This window comes from Cylas formicarius, unplaced genomic scaffold, assembly GCF_029955315.1.
Source record: "Cylas formicarius isolate icCylForm1 unplaced genomic scaffold, icCylForm1.1 PGA_scaffold_10__41_contigs__length_53128322, whole genome shotgun sequence".
In the NCBI taxonomy this organism is placed as follows: domain Eukaryota; kingdom Metazoa; phylum Arthropoda; class Insecta; order Coleoptera; family Brentidae; genus Cylas; species Cylas formicarius.
The window spans coordinates 1,961,951-1,981,847 of NW_026844214.1; the positions used below are offsets into that span (position 1 = coordinate 1,961,951).

Here is a 19,897-nt window from a genome sequence, read left to right on the forward strand (position 1 = left end):
TAACTCGTGTAAAGCGTCAAATTGTCGGTAGAAATGTGCCGTGTCGAATCAGTTTCCTATCAGAATCTTTGTGTTATAAACCTTCAGTTTATTTTAATGTTGTATATACAGGGTGTTTCATTTTTCGCGGGCGAGTATCAACTTTCTTATTTTAAATTGAATAAACTCGAGTTACGTTCTGTTGTAGGCAAAGGATATATTAATACAGGGTACGCGAAAAATAAAATTAAAAGACTGCAAAAACTTTTTGGTCATATTTAGCATAAAAAATTAAAGCAATTTTATATAAGGCTGTATATGCCTAATATTTTTACCATTTTAATTATCAACGTCCCATCCAGCTAATTAGGTATCAAAAATAAAACAGTATCCTTTACCTTTATTCCGTTTCCTTCCCTATGTTTGTAACACTAATGAAAACCTCCGCTTGAAAGTATAAATATTGTATAACAAAAAGAAGGAAATTTTTTCGTAAAATAGCAAAATCATAAAAGCAATATCGGACGAAAAATATCAACTAGACTCATAGAACATGAAAGAGCCTTAAGACTAACACAAAAAAACTCATCAGCAGTTGCTGAACACAATCACTAAACCGAACATAAAATTTTATTCGCTAAAACTAAAATTCTTGCATGTAATCAATTCTTCTACCAACGAAAAATCCGAGAGTCTGTAGAAATCTATATACAACCTAACAATCTTAACGGCGACTCAGGTCACCAATATGGGAATCAGTCATCCGAAACGGCTTTTATGCCCCTCATTTAGCTCTGCCCCCCTCATGCAATAAATAAGCAGATACAGAGTAAAATGCGGGCCAGTTTCAGTCAAGCTGTGAAGAAGCCAACAGGACGATTGGCGAAACGTCAGCAAGTTCGATGCAGGAGGAATCCAGAAGTGTTGTAAAAAGTAAAATGTATTTTGTAATAGATTATTATGCGTTTGTGATGTTCAATTTACCTATAACCCTCTTCAACGAATATCCGAATACTATTTCAATTTCAATTCACAGGTCAATTGCTCAATCCTACTTGGTCCTCAATAGATTCATCAGAATGCTGCCCCATCTTTTAGTTTATACCCTTCAACTGCTGACCCTGTATATATAGAACGTTAACGTAAGCTTACTAATGAACTTAAATGTAAATCGAAAGGTATTGTTTAGTATAATCGAACTTGGACAAATAATAATCCTTAAAAATTAATTGAAACGCGATAGCAGGAATTTAATAAAGAGTAAAGGTCGTAAAACAATTGTAAAGTTAGTGTTATGTCAACGGCAGTATGGGTGAGCGACCATTAAACCTTTGGAGTTTAACTTTTTCATTTAACTTTTGGCGATAAAACGTCAAAAATTGTTCAAAAAACAATAAACTATTTGGAAGACACGTTTTTATATATAAAAATATAACTAAAAATAGGTAGTTTCCATTAAAAAAAAACGTTTTTTGGCATTTTTTTAAATTTCAATTTTAATTTTATTTTCGCCTACCCAGTATTATTATGTATCGAAATTTCTTATGAAATCCGTTATTCGAGTCTTTTGTCTATAAGAAAACTTAATCAAGTGAAATAATAAATGCTTCCGAATAAAGAAATTGGCAGATATTATACGCAAAATGAGTACAAAAATGAAGTAATATACCAAGCGTTCCATTTACAATAAAAGAGTTGATACTCGCCCACGAATAATGAAACACCCTGTATATACTACATAAAAATAAATTGAAGGTTTGTAATACCTCCATTAACTTTGGTTTTTGACTTTTGGCTCCATTCCCTATAGTTTCTGAGATAAGAAAGTGTCCCAAGATAAACGGCCCACCCTAAACGTATTATTATTTAGGGAGTTTCTCAATCATTTCGGCGGCCCTATGGAATTTCCTGGTGCCCATGTGCGCAGCAATCGATCCTAATTGCGATGTGTATCAGGAAATGATAGTCGGGAAGGAATACCACATCCGCAACCAAGAATACCCTCAAAACTACAGTGGAGGTTCGTCGTGTAGATGGGTGGCGAAAAGTGTGATCGGTACCAAAATTAGCTTGTCCTGTACCGATGTCTCACTGCCGAAAGTTGGTAACACCACTAATATTAACCACAATAAAAATTATTCTGAAAGATACAGATTTGTTTCAGTGAGTACCATTTTTGTTGTAGTCTTCAAATTGTCAGGGTGACAAGCTGACCGTATCGTCAACCGGTAATCAGACTCTTGGCGATGCACATAATTACTGCGGAAACGGATCGTTTTCCGCTATTTCCCAGGCAAACACCCTTACAATCGGTAATTGGCTTTGAATAAAATCGAAGGCTATATAATGACCGTAGAAAAATAAAGCAATTACGTCAGGCTTTCTTGGGGTTGCATTTCGGAGAAAATCATTTCATACTGGTTTTAATTTGTCTATTCTAACTTCTAGCATCTAAATAAAAAAAAAACTATAAAATCAACAACACCTCCTACCTTTTAAGAAGAAATGAAATAGTTATCTAGATTTCAAAAACCCACTTCTAAATTTCAAAAAAACTCATAATTCCTCGTGGTATGGCATATTCAATATTTGCTTGACAGTGGTAGGCTATAATAATGGTATAACGATTAAAGGCAGAATTTATCAGGCAATACATAAATACAGACGATGTATTCCGGATAATATTAGACCTTCCGCAACCAGCAGCTTAAGTAGATTTCTCCTCGTCGTCTAGGGAAAAACCATGACGAAACCATGGCAATATATTTGTTCCAGAACTGTTTTCGACGCTTACCTCTCCCGGTGGACAGTTCCATTGTACCATGACCGCTATCAAGGACAGTCCGGAAAAACTGGAGATACAAAACTCACAGGGCTGCAGCTGTGGCTGGAAGCAAACGGTTAATCAAACTTTAATGCTTTTAATAATTTAATTAACAAATAAAAAAAACAGTTTTTGCTTTTGCTGTTTCGCCAATCATCCTCTGGGTTTCTTCAGAACATAGCTGAAAAAAATTTTTTTTGAGTTAAGCTCCAAAGAAGCCTACAGGATGATTTAAGACACGTTAGCAAGTTCGATTCAAAAACAATCGACGCAGAAAGAATCCAGAAGTTTTGTAAATAGTATTACAGTAGCCGGTGGAAGTTTCTTTAAAAAATTAAGTTTTTCCATTTGTACAGGAGGGTTTTCAAAAAATAAAAAACTACGTCTTTAAAATAGATTTGACATAAAATACCGACAATAGGGAACTTGAACATTTTTTTTATTCCTTTCACACATTTGTTTATGTATACAAATAACACATACCAAGTATTAAAACTCAAAACCCAATATATAAGTTGCAATAAGTAATTCAAGTTGTGGCTATTCTTTTCAGACGGCACGCACGGATATAATCGTGACGTCATATCGCAGCTTATAGTGTTATTCTCAGACTAGAGGCCGAGAATTATAGGTTAGAAGGCCTTTTATTTACGTTTATTTTTGGCTCGCGTAAAGGTATGTTTGTATTTACTTTACGACAGATTGTATTTGTCATTAGTATATTTTATGTAATAATAATGGAAGCCATAAAAAATCCAATTGTCGCAGCAAAGCAAGTTATTAATGTTGGCAAATTTTAATACCAGCTGATAAAAGCCAGCACTCCATCAACACTAAAATGTAAAAGAAGTGAGCTTTCGTCAGCAGAGCTTAGGTCTTTCTCCGCTCCAAAATCCCGTAATGTCAAAAACTTGATTGTAGTTCCGACTTTGGAGAGTTTGCTCTTTGCCCAATAACAACTTCACTTCTTATATGAAGTCACATTAGGGAGGCAACACGTAACACGTAAAATTTGCAACACAAGCCGAATGCATATAGAAAGTTTCTTTCTCATATTCTTTTTCACATTCTCAGTAATTGCATATTGTTTTTGGTTAACATTATGTTATAGCCTTAACCGTGCAAACATTTTTAACATTTCAAACTTGCACCCATCCTATTGCAGAGTCACCATGGGAATGCCTTCTTGATCTACATAAAATAAAGAACACTTTAAGTTATTAATGTTAATGTACTTTAAAATCAGAGTTTAGTTTAAAATCCCTTTTGTGTTTTTTTTTATTATTTCCATTTTATTTGATATACTATTTGAATGTTGAAAACTAGAACACTTTAAGCAAGAAAACGAAATTTTCAATTGTTTATATTTGTTACATAAAACTAAAATTATTTTTTTTGTGGTGCTTTTAATTGTATAATCTCACTTTTATAAGCTATGCCGATCCAAACACCGTTCATCCCAGAGGAGTTAGAAGATGGCCCATTTCTAATGAAACGTATCTGATAAAAACAACTATTTTGTAAAACAATCTCATGACCAATATTCCTTCAGACAGATTAGAATACGACGAACCTTTACAAGACTCATTTGGTACCAACAAGGTGCTTTATGTCACAGTTTAGGGAATATCTTGAACATATGTTGGTTACTCACAAATATTCATATCTTTTTAGGGCTGATAGATCCCCTGATCTCATACAACTTGATTATTTCCTATGGAGCTACTTGAAACAAACATTTGTCGGCAAAGGCCGTTTCAACATGTCCATCATTTTCAAATTTGAAATCTTCGGGGTCTTTTAGATTTTTGTGTATAATTGGAAAACCCTGTATATAATCGAAAAATGCCTGAAATAAATGTTATAGCACTTCCGCTTCCACTGGTTATAGAATTTTGCCGATCCGGTGAATGGTTATGGAGGAAAGCATGTTTTTCTGGAAGCCAATATGACCATTAAAAAATTTCAAAATTTTCAAAATACTAGGTGAAATTTGATTGCACCCAATTCCTACCGTTTAAATGTGGGCAAGAACTTTTACTTCTCTGCTAAATTTGAAGTCGATAGCTTCAAATTTCGGATACTTATCGTGTTTCGTGGGAATGTCCAAAAAACAGTCGAAAATCGAAAAATAAAGATGGGCGCCGAAGCTTCACTAAACCATTCGAAAGTTATCGTCCAAAAACCCTGGAACAGAGAGAAATTTTTTTTTCGACGCTGGTCATTGGTGAATCGAGTTATAGTTCACATTTTGCAAAACGTTCGTTTTTTAGGCTACGATCCTGGGTGGACAAGAAACGGGGCGCAATGTGTACCCTTCGATGGCTGCACTAATACATGTGGGCACTCGCCGCTTATTCTGCGGGGCTAGCATAATCTCTGACTTTTTCCTGTTGACGGCTGCCCATTGCGTGTACGGTAAAGACCCCAGTGCGTTTTCGGTGATGGTGGGCGAGGTCAACATACCTTCAGGTAATGCGATATCGTCAGATGATATACGATTCGTTTAACACGTTCCATCGGGGGACCGAAATTCCGATATATGGGTTTAATTCCACAACCTCTAAGTCAATATCACTGGAGTTTTGATGCAACTGGGTTAAATACACGAGAGAGACGCTTCAGCTGGTCCGGTGTGAAGGATCCTTTTCCAAAAAGAAGTCTGGTAGGAAGATCCTCGACGCGGGCCCATATGAAGAACACGGAAAATCCAGCTAAAAGACCCAGAGAGGAGACCTCGCCAAAACAGGAAGAGACAGAAAATAATGAAGGCCTCTCAATCAAGAAACTTATTGAAGATATGGATGCCCAGGATTCAAAGTTGATGAGTGCCATTCAGACAAATATAAGTACTAAAAAGGACATCGAAGATTCGGCAGATTTAAAGGCAAAGAAATACAGATGTGGTTGGGAAAAGGCAGAAGTAGTAATAGTAGTGAAATAGAGAAAAAGTCAGTTGCAACACAAACAAGTAATGAACATAATATGGCAAACACAGAAACGCAAACTGTGAACATGACAGAGGAGAAAGAAGCAGAACTCATAAGGGAGTCTTTAAAGAAGATCTTTAGATGATCTGGTTTGAGATATAATACAAAAACGTAAAAATCGAAGTGGGAAATCCACTATCAGAAAGTTCTGAAGGTGCCCTGGCGATATTCTCCGAAGTCCCTGAAATAACTAAGGGTATCAGTAGGATCTTTAATGAGATATATCCCGAACTCGCGATCCAAAAGAGACTACTGAAATAGCATACCTCAGTAGAATGGCAACAAGTGAATGTACCGTATTCAGGCTATGTCTCATGGGACCTGTGAACGATGAACAAAAAAAAAAATTGGGAACGAATAAAATACGGATGCCAATACCCGACCGATATGAAACTGAAATGGTCAGAAAGCTGCTCGACACAAAGATAGGGATAAGCCTCCATATGCCGAAACAAGAAATCAACAAGAGCGCGGTTAAGACTATAAAGACTAATCAGGACAAATACACAAATGTCCTAATTGTTAAGGCAAGAAACAAAACATATGCTGAGCTGCTGAGGGAAGTGAAGGCAATATTAGCGCTAAAGATAATACTGAAATAAAGCAAGTAAAGGAGACTAAAAATGGTGAAGTATTATTAATTATGAAAAGCAACAAGGCGAATAAAAATCACGAACGCCGAAGCTTGAACTGCAAGAGAACCGAAGACGATATTTCAATTATACGGCATAGACGCGGCAACTAGCACTGCAGACCTTCACAGATGGATTCGAAGGGGATATAGAGGTGAAGTCTATGAGGATAATATTCTAGAAGCTCTCAGGCTGCAACAGTAACAGTGAACCCAAAGGTTTCAGAAATCCTAAAAAAAGCGCATAGGATCAGGATCGGATGGAACTCTTGTAATATCAAGGAGCGCATACCAGTCCTGAAGTGTTATGCCTTCAACAAGAATATTCTATCAAAACGTGCCAAGGGTCAAATTGTGCGAAATTGTGCTACAGATATGAAGATGAAGAACACAAAGCTGCAGGATGTAAAAATGAGCAAACATGCTATGACAACTTTTTGAAGCAGACAAGACAAAACTAACAAAATAATGCACCTAACACAACTAACGATGACAGACAGAAGAAATAGGGAACATTACCATGGCCAATATGAGGACATCAAGATTCTGCAAGGAAACGTAGACAGAAACTCAAAGGCGGTGGATATGCTATATAAGATAGCATACGCACAAGGGGTGGATATTGTCCTGGTAGCAGAGCGAAACCGGAAGAAGTTGAAATATGGGAAATGGATTTGCGTCCAAAATATGAATACAGCGATTTATGTCCCAGGAGGCCACATCAAGATCTTACAAAATGGAGCAGGGGTCGGTTTCGTACGGGTGGGGACACCACAAGTTATTATCTACAGCTGATACATATCACCAAACGCCACGTTTAAGAATTTTCTGCCTAATCTCAGGGAAGATATGAAAAAACAAATGAAAGAGACGGTCATAGGAGGAGACTTCAATGCTAATGGTTGGCTCATTGTACACATCAGGGGAAGCAGAGCGAGTCACATATTAACATAACATTTAGCACCCAAAACATATCCAAACATGTTATAAATTGGAAAGTCCATGAAGATCTGGAACTGGAACTGGAACCAACGAGACCGAGCTACAAAAACCCAATACAGCCCAGCGCTGGGTAATAAATAAAGGAATGCTTATCGATTTATCTCTGAAACTAGGCAGGCAACTTAATAATAATCTGAGATCAGCATTTCACGGACTTAGCAACAAATGCGTGCGATAAAACCTTTGTAGGGAAACGCAGCCGCGTAAGAAGGCCGGCGTGCTGATGGACAGCAGAAGTAGCAGAAGCGAGAAAAAAAAGGCTGGTCCGAGCCAACAAACGTAGCGATGCACCAAGTAAGAGATGATGCCATGATAATTATAAAGCAGATAGAGCCCTACTCAAAATAGCAATTTCTGAGGCAAAAAAAGCTGCATGGGAGAAAGTTATCTAGGAAGTAGACAGTTCAACTTAGGGACATACCTCTGTTTACAGTCGAAGAACTAAGAACTGCAGTCTGATAAATAAAGCAGAGCAAAGCCCCCGGACCTGACAACCTCCCTTCTGAAATTATATACACAAATGCGAAGGATTATATTGAGGAGTGCAGATACTGTTGAATGTAGAATTCTCTAGAAGAAATAAACTATCAGCGCTTTGAGAAGGATCCGAGAAAAGGTAGACGACGTAAAACAGACACCGTGGTTAATGAGGAAACTATGTGCTCTCATTACGGTAGACGTCAAAAACGCCCCTTATCTGTATACCATGATAGCAAGCTACTTGGAAGATAGGCGTTTAAGCATATGAGAGGCAGCGCAAAAGGACGTCACCTGCGGAGCCCCGCATGTGATCACACGGTGAAGTAGATTTCTTTCTGACATAAATACTCACCGGGCAAACATAAGCCCAGACAACCTAGTTGAAAAAATTTTAGAGTCGTCGACAAATTGGGACCATGTCTGCAAAATGATAAACCAAATACTCTCTGCCAAAAGAATAGAACCACCAAATCTTATACAAGCTCGCTGAACTTCAGTCAACCGGGAACCCTCTTCTTGAAGTAATGCCCGTCAGCAGTTCCAAGACAAAAGGGTAAAAGGGGGAAGGGTTTAGTCGGTCGGTGACTTCCGGTAGAAGCACTAGACATAATCCGGGTAAACAAAATCGCCATGAGCCAAGCCTGGATGTCTGATTAATTAGCAGATTTCTAATCATCTAATAATAATACTTAAAATAAAATAATATAAATATAATATAAAATAAAAACGTAAAATAATACTGAGCGGTATTCTTTGCAATAAAATATATGAACACCTTATCGAGTACGATCCCCTGGCAGAAGAACAAAAAGGCTGCAGAAAGCTATCTCAAGGCTGCACGGAGCAGCTTGTGATCGACCAGGTGGTTACCCGAGATGCCGTAAAGAACAGAAAAGACCTCTACACTGCTTACATTGACTATCAGAAGGCCTTCGATAGTGTGCCCCACTCTTGGCTTTTGCAATGCCTATCTACATACAAAATTGACACGACTACACCTAATTTTCTCGGAGTGATGATGAGCGGATGGGAAACACAACTCGCTATCAACAATGGAAGGGTGGAAAACGAAAAAATAACCATTAGGGTCTAAAGAGGAATCTTCCAGCGCTTGAGCGCTCTCTGGTTCTGTATCGTCCTTAACCTACTCTCGACTGCTCCGAGGAGCATAGGATTAGGAAACAACGTTACGCTAAATCATCTAATATACATGGATGACATCAAACTGTTTTCAACAACAGAAAAAGGCCTTAAAAAGCAGATTAAGTGCATTGAGAATTTCTCTGAGGCCATGCGGAGGGGACGAGACATATGAGTACCTTGGATTTGCCCAAGCTAGAGCAATTGCAAAGGACGAAGTAAAGCGACAGCTGGTAAAATAATTCAAGCATCAATTCTCAGAACTAAGCTTTCGGCGCACAATACAATCACAGCTATAAATACTTATGCTGTCCCAGTTGTTACGTATATCTTTGGTGTTGTTCCGTGGACCCGAACCGACCTGGATGAACTCGATCGCATGACAAGAGTCTGTTTCACAAAACACCGCAAACATCACCCCAAAGCTTGCATTGAAAGATTCCACTTGCCTAGAACGATAGGCGGAAGGGGAATGACTGACATACGCCTTCGCCACAAGAGCCAGGTGGAGTTACTCAGACAGTATTTCTATGGTAAAGAGACGTCCTCGGCTCTGCATAGAGCTGTTATCAAAATGGATGGAAGCCTATCGCCACTTGACCTTAAAAATAGGGAATACAGATGTGACCAATATTACAATATCGCCACCCTTCAAAGCAGATGGAGAGAGAAATAATTGCTACGATGAAATGGCTAACATCAAGCAACATATTTCCAGAGACCGAAGGATTCTTATGTGCAATACAAGATCAAATCATCCCTACAAAATTTTACCTGAAATACATCGTTAAGGACGAAATAATAACCGATACAAGATGTCGTATGTGTGGCGAGGGTCACGAAAACATAGAACACCTTCTTAGTGGATGCAAAATGATGGCACCGCACGACAAGGCACAACAACGTTGCAAAAATAATACACAACGAGATTTTCCACAAACTCGGCCTTATAAAAGATAAAACGCCATACTGTCGGTACGTGCCGCAAACAATAGTAGAAGATATATGCATTACAGGGTCTACTGGGACAGACAAATACAAACAGATAGACCGGTACAACATAACAGACCAGATATCATGATATATGACAAGGACCAACGAAATATTACTCTGGCGGACATTTCCGTACTTTCCCCCGCTAACATTGACAAGAAACATCAGGAGAAAGTTGACAAATACATGTCGCTAGCTGAGGACATGAAGCAGGCCTGGGATGCGAGGACGATCAAGACTATTCTCATTATAATTGTAGCGACGGGCGAAATTCCAACGAAGCTGGCACGGAATCTGGAAGCCGTCAGACTGCAGAAAGCCCTTTCTACGCAACTCCAGAAAGCAGTTATCCTATCAACCTGTAACATAATGCGAAAGGTGTTAAACCAAAAAATCACCGTAGAACATTAGACGCAAAACTCCAGTGTTTTGTGACAACACTTCACCGACACTGGAATCTTGACCCTTACTTATCTGCGTAAATTAAACAATAATAATAATAATAATAATAATAGACTTTTTACTTTAGACTTTAAAGTCTAAAGTCTTTTATTATTGTTCTTATTATTATTTATAATAATAATTTATTATAATAAAGAGGCTCTAGTGTTAGAACTTTTTTTTTACTCTAATTAATCGAGATAAAGCGCCAAATAATTTTTTTTAGGAAACAGCCCATATTCGGCAATTTATGCGGTCAGCGGTTACGAAACCTTCCCCAACTACCAACTAACTCCGGTGACCGATGACATCGCGATCGTTCAAACTCAAAACCAAATGGTGTTTAGTTTGTTTGTTGGCCCCGTATGCTTACCATTTAGCTACTCGAACTACGATTTCGTTGGTGAAATTGTTACGATATTAGGTAAGTTCCTAGAATAAAAAACCCTACAGTTTAGATCTAAAAAAATTGCAATAATCTTGTACCACTCGATGATTTTCCGAGGAATATTTAAAATAAATATTTTTCAGCGGCCAACTAGCAGATACGAACTGTAACAGGTATCTCGTTGAACTTGATACCAAAACTGGATGTTATTATCTTTTCTGTTCTTAAACTGTCATTTTACCATGTCAGTTTTTTATCCCACAAATTGTCGAAAATTCCATTATCCAAATTCCCGTTATGGAAAGTCTAGGTGAGCCTCGCGGGATCTGGATGCAGCAATTGATGGAATGTCAAATGGAAAAAGACAAACAGCTGCTTCGTTTGAATGATGTGACTTTTATATCGAAATTGGAAGACTTTGTAATTTGACAGTAGATAATAGACAGGTGCAATCCGAATACGAATTAGGAAAAGGTTGCTTGTTTTAAAGTTACAGGACGTACATCGCACTGGACACATGAATTAACATAGGTTAATTTTATGGAACGGTACTGCAACCCGCATTCAAAAGAATATTCTTTGTTAACCCGTGAGAATCATACCAATTATTTTATCGTTATTATTTATTTATTACAGCCACCGGCTAAGGTAAAAGTTGACGTCTATCAAATCAAATTTATCGAAATTATATGAATGACAACATTGATATCTTTATCTTTTAAACAATCACCTTACTAAAGTATTTTTGACTTTTTTTCAATCTGGAATCTAACACTTACTTACCTACCCTATGGACCAGTCTGTATAGAATTTTTCAGAGAAACTTCCAAAGGCTAAAGTAATACTATTTACAAATCTTGTGGTTTATTCCTGTGTGGTTGTTTAGAAATAAAACTTGCTGACGTTCGGCCAATCATCCTGTTGGCTTCTTCAGGGCTTAACCTGATGATTGGAGAAACGTCAGCAAGTTTGATTTATAAACAACCGACTCAAGAGAAACTCAAGATTTGTAAATAGAACTCTGTATAGAATAGATTAATGGCAAAAAAGTTTTTGGGGTGTATCACTCATTTAACATTTGTTAAACTTCCTCATAAAACTGACCACTTATAGGGTGATACGTGGGGTTTACACCTGACGATGGGAATAAGCTGACTAGATTCCTACCCTACCTTACTAAGGTGAGACATTTCTCATGGCCACATGAGAATCACATAAAAATGTGTGTTCTTGCCTTGGTGTAGCAGAAAATATTTGTACCGGTTGTTTTCTTTTGTGATGTAAAACTGTTCAAATGGTTGAAATGAAACAAAAATTTTAAGCATAAGCATTTTAATGATTATTCCCAAAACATAGTATATCCGCCATAATTTTCTTGTATTTTATAAAGGTAACCTCCATCTTTATACACCTCACTAGGAGTAACCATTAATTTTTTTAAAACACATCAAATATATTTATTTAGGACTTCAAATATATGTATATATATATATATATATATATATATATATATATATATATATATATATATATATATATATATATATGATGACACTATACTCCGGGATATCATCCGTTCGTTCGTTGAACTCCGACTGGAATCCTGCAAATCCTGCATCCGACTGGAATCCTGCAGACGTTTCGCCAAAATCTCACTTGGCATCTTCAATGCTCGCGCTCCGAAAACACTTCGAACACGCGAGCATTGAAGATGCCAAGTGAGATTTTGGCGAAACGTCTGCAGGATTCCAGTCGGATGCAGGATTTGCAGGATTCCAGTCGGATGCAGGATTCCAGTCGGAGTTCAACGAGCGAACGGATGATATCCCGGAGTATAGTGTCATCACATTTTTCCATCCGTGAATCAATACGTGAGAATATATATATATATATATATATATATATATATATATATATATATATATATATATATATATATATATATATATATATATATATATATATATATATATATATATATATATATATATATATATATATATATATATATATATATATATTCATTTAACATTTATTTAATATTTATCCCTGTCTGGCAAATTTGACTCCAACTTCTGTTTTGTATTTGGTCCTATAAGTGTTCATGATTGCGTTGTCCCTTTCTTGCAATAACTTGAATGTACATATATTTATTAACCTATTTACCTATTTACCAACCTATAAATTATTGGGTAATGTTATAAAATGCGACGTTTTTGCGCTAAACGTGCAAAATGCCTTTTTTGTGAGCTACTATAAACACCTTCTATATAAAGTCGTCGTGAAAGACTATTTGTTAAGGGGTCTGTTCATGTTCTGCATTTTAACCCACGCACCTTATGAATTTACTACCCACAGTTAACTGAATTCCTGTTTAAAAAAGTAATAACATGTTCACTTAGTTTCATAAATCATTAAATATAAGTTTTAAATTTGACAATCGCTGGTTCCATCCAATACATTCTGTCACTCGATCATAAAGGAGTGACTACAAGGAGTGAAATAATCCAAAAGTTTTGAAATAAGGGTTTTCTCTTTGCTGTAAACTCTTAGCATCTTAAATCGAATTTTGTCTTTGACGGATGGAAGATATTGAGAGATTTTTGGACAATTGGTAAATCTGGTTTTGACGTTATGTTTCTTTAGATGTTTTGTTTTGAATGTAAGCAAGGAAAACAGTGGCAAATGTGGGATTGCTATCGGCTTCATTGCTAATGGAAGGTTGGGACGCAGTGTATTTTGTGATGGAAGGCATAATATTGGTATTGGTATTGGTATTAAAGGAGGGCGCCCTCGCGGGCGTCCAAGCGCTTAGGCCACCAGATGGGCCCGTTGTGCCCCCAGGCCGCTCTAGAGGGCGTCCAGAATGCCGCCCCTCCTATAGAAGGTCAGGATCGATCAGGGCCGTTCTGAAGACTCCCAATCTTGCCCATGTCAAGGCAGGGCACTCGGTGAGCAGATGATACGGGGTCTCCTCCCCTTCCATGCACCACCTACACTCCGGGTCGTCTCCAATGCCTAGCAAGCAAAGATGCCTCCTAAGCCTGCAATGTCCTGTGTAGGCCCCTGTTAGTGCTCTACACTCCCTTCTGGTCAGTCTAAGCAGCTCCCTGGTCCGAGGAAGGGCGGGCCCATCCATCATAAGCCTCGCCTGCCTCATTCCCGGAGCAACTCTCCAGCCCCTCGCGGCCCGGTCTCTCGCCCAGGCTTCGAGAGCTCCCCGCCTCACACACGGGGCGATCCCCAAGCGCCCTCCCTATATGCCTATGCGAGGAGCCCTCCCTGGCTAAGGCGTCCGCTGCCTCATTGCCCCGGATACCGGTGTGACCCGGGACCCAGACCAACGTGACCTTTCTCTCCTCAGCCACCCTCCTCAGTACCCCTTTGCACTCCTTTATCAACAAGAAGCGCGTACGCACTGACTTCAGCGCCATGAGTGCAGCCCTACTATCCGAGCAGAAGAAGACTCTCCTGCTTCCGTAGTTGAGCCGAAGCACCTCTCTGGCCGCCATCAATAAAGCGAAAATTTCCGCCTGAAACACAGTGCAGTACTGACCCAGAGGGACCGAAAAGCTTGATTCCGTTGTCTCGCAGTACGCTCCAGCTTCGGCCAGATCTCCCATTCTGGACCCGTCCGTGTACCAGACAAGTCCATCCCAGGAGCCGACTCTGCCCTCTCTCCAATCTTCCCTTGATGGAAAGAGAAAGGTCAATTTATCAAAGAAGGTCATCTCTGGGATCATGACGTCACTCGGCATGCCCATGACCCCGCGATCCCCGCGACAGCCCTCTAAAATGTCGTACGGACCCCGATCGAAGGTCCCCTCCCTGCAGAGCCCGCAGCTCGCCAGCCTCACAGCTGTCCTGGCCGCCACCATCTGCACCCGATCCGCCAGAGAGGGCAGCCCCACCAGAGCCTCCAGGGCCCTCGTGGGCGCCGTTCTGGAAGGCATAATATCTATAATGTGGAAATTATTAGAGAGAAGAGCAGAGGTAAGGTGTTTTAATTCCGGGTTCAGTGACTCGGGCTGTCAACAAGAGAGTTGATAACCGATGATTTTTGGCCGGATGGTGATGTGACAATCCATTAAGGTATCGGTCTGTGTGCGTAGGTTTTCCGTAAACCCAATGACCCAATGTTAGGTCTGATTTTCTATTGATAGGTATATCTAAGAATGGGAGGTTATTACTAGTTTCTAATTCAATGATAAAATAACAAAAGTGTCATCGACGTAGCGTTTCCATAATTTTGCTCTTAGATGGAAGGTGTTGCGATTACTGGTGACAGTAGTAAATCTATTGCTGTTGGTTTGGCTCCAGATTCTCGGATTTTAATATATTTCAAATTATGTGGAGAGTTTCAAGAATAGGAAATTTAGTAAAGAAGAAATCTAGAATATTTTGTGCATTTAATGTAATGTTTTTTAATTGTTCAATGAAGTGAAAGGAATTAAGTACGAACCTATCAGCTTTCCCCGTTAAAGGTTTTAATAAGGAAGTTAGATATTTTGCTAGAAAAGATGTTGGAGAAGCAATAGTGCTCACAATAGGTCAGAGGGGTAATCTTGGTTTGTGAATGTTTGGGAGTCCGTAGAGACGAGGAATTTTAGAGTCATGAGGGGTGACAGATTTTTTCACGGAGTTTGATAGAGAAGAAGCCTTAATAACAGATTTAAGGATACGTTCCATAGGTCACGTAGGAACTTTTTTGACTTGACGATATGATCCGCCTGATATTCATTGGTGTTCACGACCACCGTCTTAGGTACCCTGTATAAATAAGTAACTGACTTTGTAACTTGTTTTACATATTTTTACTCTACTAGGATGGGGTAGTGTGGACCGTACTGTGAATCTATCGGACGTGCTAAGGGAGGCAAGGATCACTGTAATTCCGAACCAGCAGTGCGCGCAATATCAGAGTGAGACCATCACCGGCGATCAGATTTGTACGTTTGCTCAAGGATTGCGCGCGTGCATTGGTGATTCCGGGGGCCCGCTGCTGTGGACGGATCCTAACACCCAAAGGTTGCACCTCGTCGGGGTCATATCCCATGGGCTCGCTTGCCCCAAGGATGATCCCGGGAAAAACACCAGGGTAACTTTGTACTTAAATTGGATCGTTTCAACGACAGGTACGTTCATTGTGCGAACAAAATCGAGGCGGAAAATGAACCGTCTAATTTTTTCGTTCTATCTTGTATCCGAGATCTGTAATCGACCCGGGTTCATAGATGAAAAAAAAAAAAAAAAAAAAAACAATAAAAACTTTATTTTCTCTTAAAACATATTTTTCTTCGGGGTGTATTTCTTGGCTAAATGAGGATGTTCGTCTAATAACCTTCATTTTGCGTATTAAATTTGACTGTTAAGACGGCAGAGTAGCATTAGTGGCTGGAAAACATAAAGAATTTTTTATTAAAACTTTTACATTTTCATGTGGTATATGTTCAATTCTATTGGGTTGTTCGGAAAGTCATTTCGTTTTTTTTGGGGAACATGAAAGACAGTTTTCGTATAATGAATAAATATTTTATTAAATTATATATTGGCCATTCTGGTCCGACACCTTTTGCCATCTTTCTGGCAGTAACATAATTCCCCTCTCATAAAAGTTTTGGTCCTTGCTGGCAAAAAACTGGTTCAGGTGGTTTTTGACATCTTCATTTGAGGTAAAGGTTTTGCCATCCAAAAAATTTTGCAGAGACCGGAACAAATAGTAGTCGGAAGGCGCCAGATCTGGAGAATATGGTGGATGTTGCAGTACGTCCCATTCCAGCTGTAAAAGTTTTTGGCGAGTGACCAAACTTGTGTGAGGTCTCGCATTATCCTGGTGGAACACTACACCCTTCCTGTTGATTAATTCGGGCCTCTTCTCTTTAAGTGAATCATTCAATTTGTCCAGTTGATGACAATAGACTTCTGAATTAATCGTTGTATTGTCCGGCAAAAGCTCAAAAAAAACGATTCCTTTGACATCCCACCAAACGGAGAGCATCACCTTTTTTTAGTGAATGTTGGCTTTTGACACGCTTTGAGCCGGTTCATCTTTTCCGCTCCATGACCTCTTGCGTTTAACATTGTTGTATACAACCCATTTTTCGTCCCCAGTAACAATCCGCTTCAAAAATGGATCATTTTCTTGACGTTGAGGAGCGAATCACACACGTCAACGCGACGACACAAGTTTCGCTCCGTAAGGACATGGGGCACCCACACATCGAGCTTCGAGGTTAAGCCCATGCCTTTCAAATGGCCATAAACAGTCGAATTCGACAAATTTAATCTCTCACCGATCTCTCGTGTGGTTATTCGCCGATTTGCATCAACTAATGCCTTTATCGCATCTTTGTCAGCTTCGACCGGCCTTCCAGACCGTGGTGCATCTTCGACATCAAAATTGCCGGATCGAAATTTTGCAAACCAGTTCTGGCACTGGCGTACTGTTAACACGCCTTCTCCATACACATCCGTCAATTTTTTTCTCGCTTGGACAGCATTTTTACCTTTTCTAAAGTAAAAAAGCAAAATATGACGAAAATGCTGCTTATTTCTCTCCATATTTAAAAGGGCACCAACCAAAAACCACTGCGTAGAATTAGTAGAACTTTTTCACACACAAGCCTTGTAATATCAGCTCTCAAGACATATAATGGTTATGCGGCTTAAGTGTGAAGTTGGTTTCGAAAAAACGTAATTAAGTCCTCTGACGGGAAAAAACGAAATGACTTTCCGAACAACCTTATAAAATGCCGCATTGAAAATTCCCTGTCTGTCTTCAACCAAGGATACGTTTCGATTTTTGACGCGTTTTTTTAGTTTTTAGTTTATGCGATTTTTCCTTATTTTGTTATTGCTCATATTTGAATTAATAATCTAAAAACTATATTACTAATATAATTTTTATTTTGGTTCTAAATAAACGTTATAATCTGATATTACTTAAGTAAGATGAAAATGAATATTAATACGTACATGCAACTTTCACATTTACTAGATGAATAAAATAAAATTTTATTTTATTTTGTGCACCTGACATCATGTTAACTTCAGCAATAAGTGCGAAATTGTTGGTTTTCAAATTAATTAAACAGAAAGGGAATTCCCATAAAACTTTGCCGTACATACTACGTATGCGTCAAGACTGCACATCAAAAATCAGCCTGGGGATTACGTCCACAAATATTGCTAGAAAAAAAGGTCTGTAGTATAACTGTCAAAATAATTTTAAATATTTATTTAATAAAATAATCTAAAAAAATGTTTTAGCAATACAAATGAGTATAAAATTAAACAAATGAGTACTTTCAGAGTGCAGGATTTGAAAAGATTTCCGGAAAAAGAGTACGAAATGAGTGTAGTTGGTCTCTTTAATATACGGTCACGAACAAATATCGCAATCTCAATATATGTGTGTTTGATTTCAAATCAAAAATTGCAAGAAATTAACCTACGAATTTAGAGTTAGCAATAATTATATCCCAAAATCCTATTTTTGTTTACCATATCTAGTCTCCCTAAATAAAAATCATAATTACTAGTAATTAATCTATGAGATTTTTCGAGCTGTTAGGCCGTGGTCCATTGGTTTTGCTACCAAAGCTTTCAGCTGCTACTGCGGCAGCCATCTTCAGTGGAACGTAGATTGTAGCGCGACGACTGTATCGGTATTGTGTGTACTGTGTCTACAGTACCGATACAGTCGTCGCGCTACAATCTACGTTCCATCCGAATCTAATTTTTAAAAAAATCGCGATATCAGTGAATTTTTTATTCTAGAGAATTATATATTAAACTTTAAAGTTAAATGCCATAAATCATTCGGAGGTAATATATTGAAATATTCAACATGGCGGACATGTGGAAAATTTAATATGAAACTATTTTAAATAAAATGTAATCGATACAGTAATTAATAATTAACATTGCTTCGCAATTGATAAAAACGTAGAGTCATGTGGGGCAAGAGTGCGCTTTTTTTTTTCTATGGTCATAAAATTGTAATAATTGTACAAAATAAATTGAAATAAAAGTATTTATTTAAAGGATTTATTGATTTAACAATTACGTAACATGAAATTCAATTTACTTAATTGTAATTAAAGAAATAAAATAAATTAAATGTTAGTCAGAATGCGCACACTTACCCCAATATTGGGGTAAACGTGCGCAGCACTGCGGGTAAGTGTGCGCATTTGTAATAATTTATACCATAACTTGTTACATATAGTTACACCATATGTAAAGTTATAAATATTATTTTTTATCAATACTTATCATTTTCTACTCCATTTTTTATATTTATATATTAAATATATAATTTTTGACAAATACTGTTTAACTTGATTTTTATCGAGAATAAGGCTTAGAGTAGTTAACAGTTTTGAATAGAGATAAATTCAAATGAGATCGTTTTTAACGAATATGATAAAATCTTAATTATTAGAACATATATCAGATATGAAAGCACCAGTTTCATAATGAGTGCACTGTTCATGCCACCAGCTATGATATAAGCTACATTTAATCCAATCCTCTGTAGGTGGATCAACGTATTTTTCACCACACAATGCACAGTAATCATCATTTTCCTTAAAATCATTAATATTTTCTTGACTAGCCTTAACTTTAACAGCCTTATCTTTGATAGTAGTATTCTTCTTTGTTTTTTTTTAGAATTTTCAGTTTTATTTGATCTAGCTATGCTAGTTGACGTGGGTTGTCGTAAATTCAAGTCAGGGTGCCTTTTTAAAAATCCATACACCCAATCACGTCCAGCCATTTTCGACTTTTGACTAAACCGATGAGGAATATGATTTATTTCAGCATACTCGTAGATCAATGTTCTTAGAGTTGTCATATTAAGACCATAATAGAGATCATCACATCTTTTTAAATAATTATATATTTCATTTTCTTGCTCACTTGTGAAAGTTGAAGTAAATCTTCCTAATTTTAGAGCAGTTGAATCAGATTTTAGTCGCTTCCTGAGAGTACTCTCTTTCATTCCAACCTGTTCAGCTGCTTTT

General features: G+C 37.9%; 1 protein-coding gene across 1 annotated transcript; it reads left to right on the forward strand.

Annotated features, from left to right (window-relative positions):
- Positions 1 to 1,275: 1,275 nt before the first annotated feature.
- On the forward strand, positions 1,276 to 19,859 carry LOC132708107 (uncharacterized). Its single transcript, XM_060680230.1, has 12 exons — positions 1,276 to 1,291; positions 1,850 to 2,079; positions 2,165 to 2,291; positions 2,755 to 2,879; positions 5,077 to 5,275; positions 7,433 to 7,496; positions 7,616 to 7,705; positions 8,302 to 8,427; positions 10,063 to 10,304; positions 10,707 to 10,904; positions 15,695 to 16,003; positions 19,828 to 19,859. The coding sequence occupies exons 1-12, from the start codon at positions 1,288 to 1,290 to the stop codon at positions 19,857 to 19,859; spliced, it is 1,746 nt and encodes a 581-aa protein (XP_060536213.1). The 5' UTR covers positions 1,276 to 1,287.
- The last annotated feature ends 38 nt before the right edge of the window (positions 19,860 to 19,897 follow it).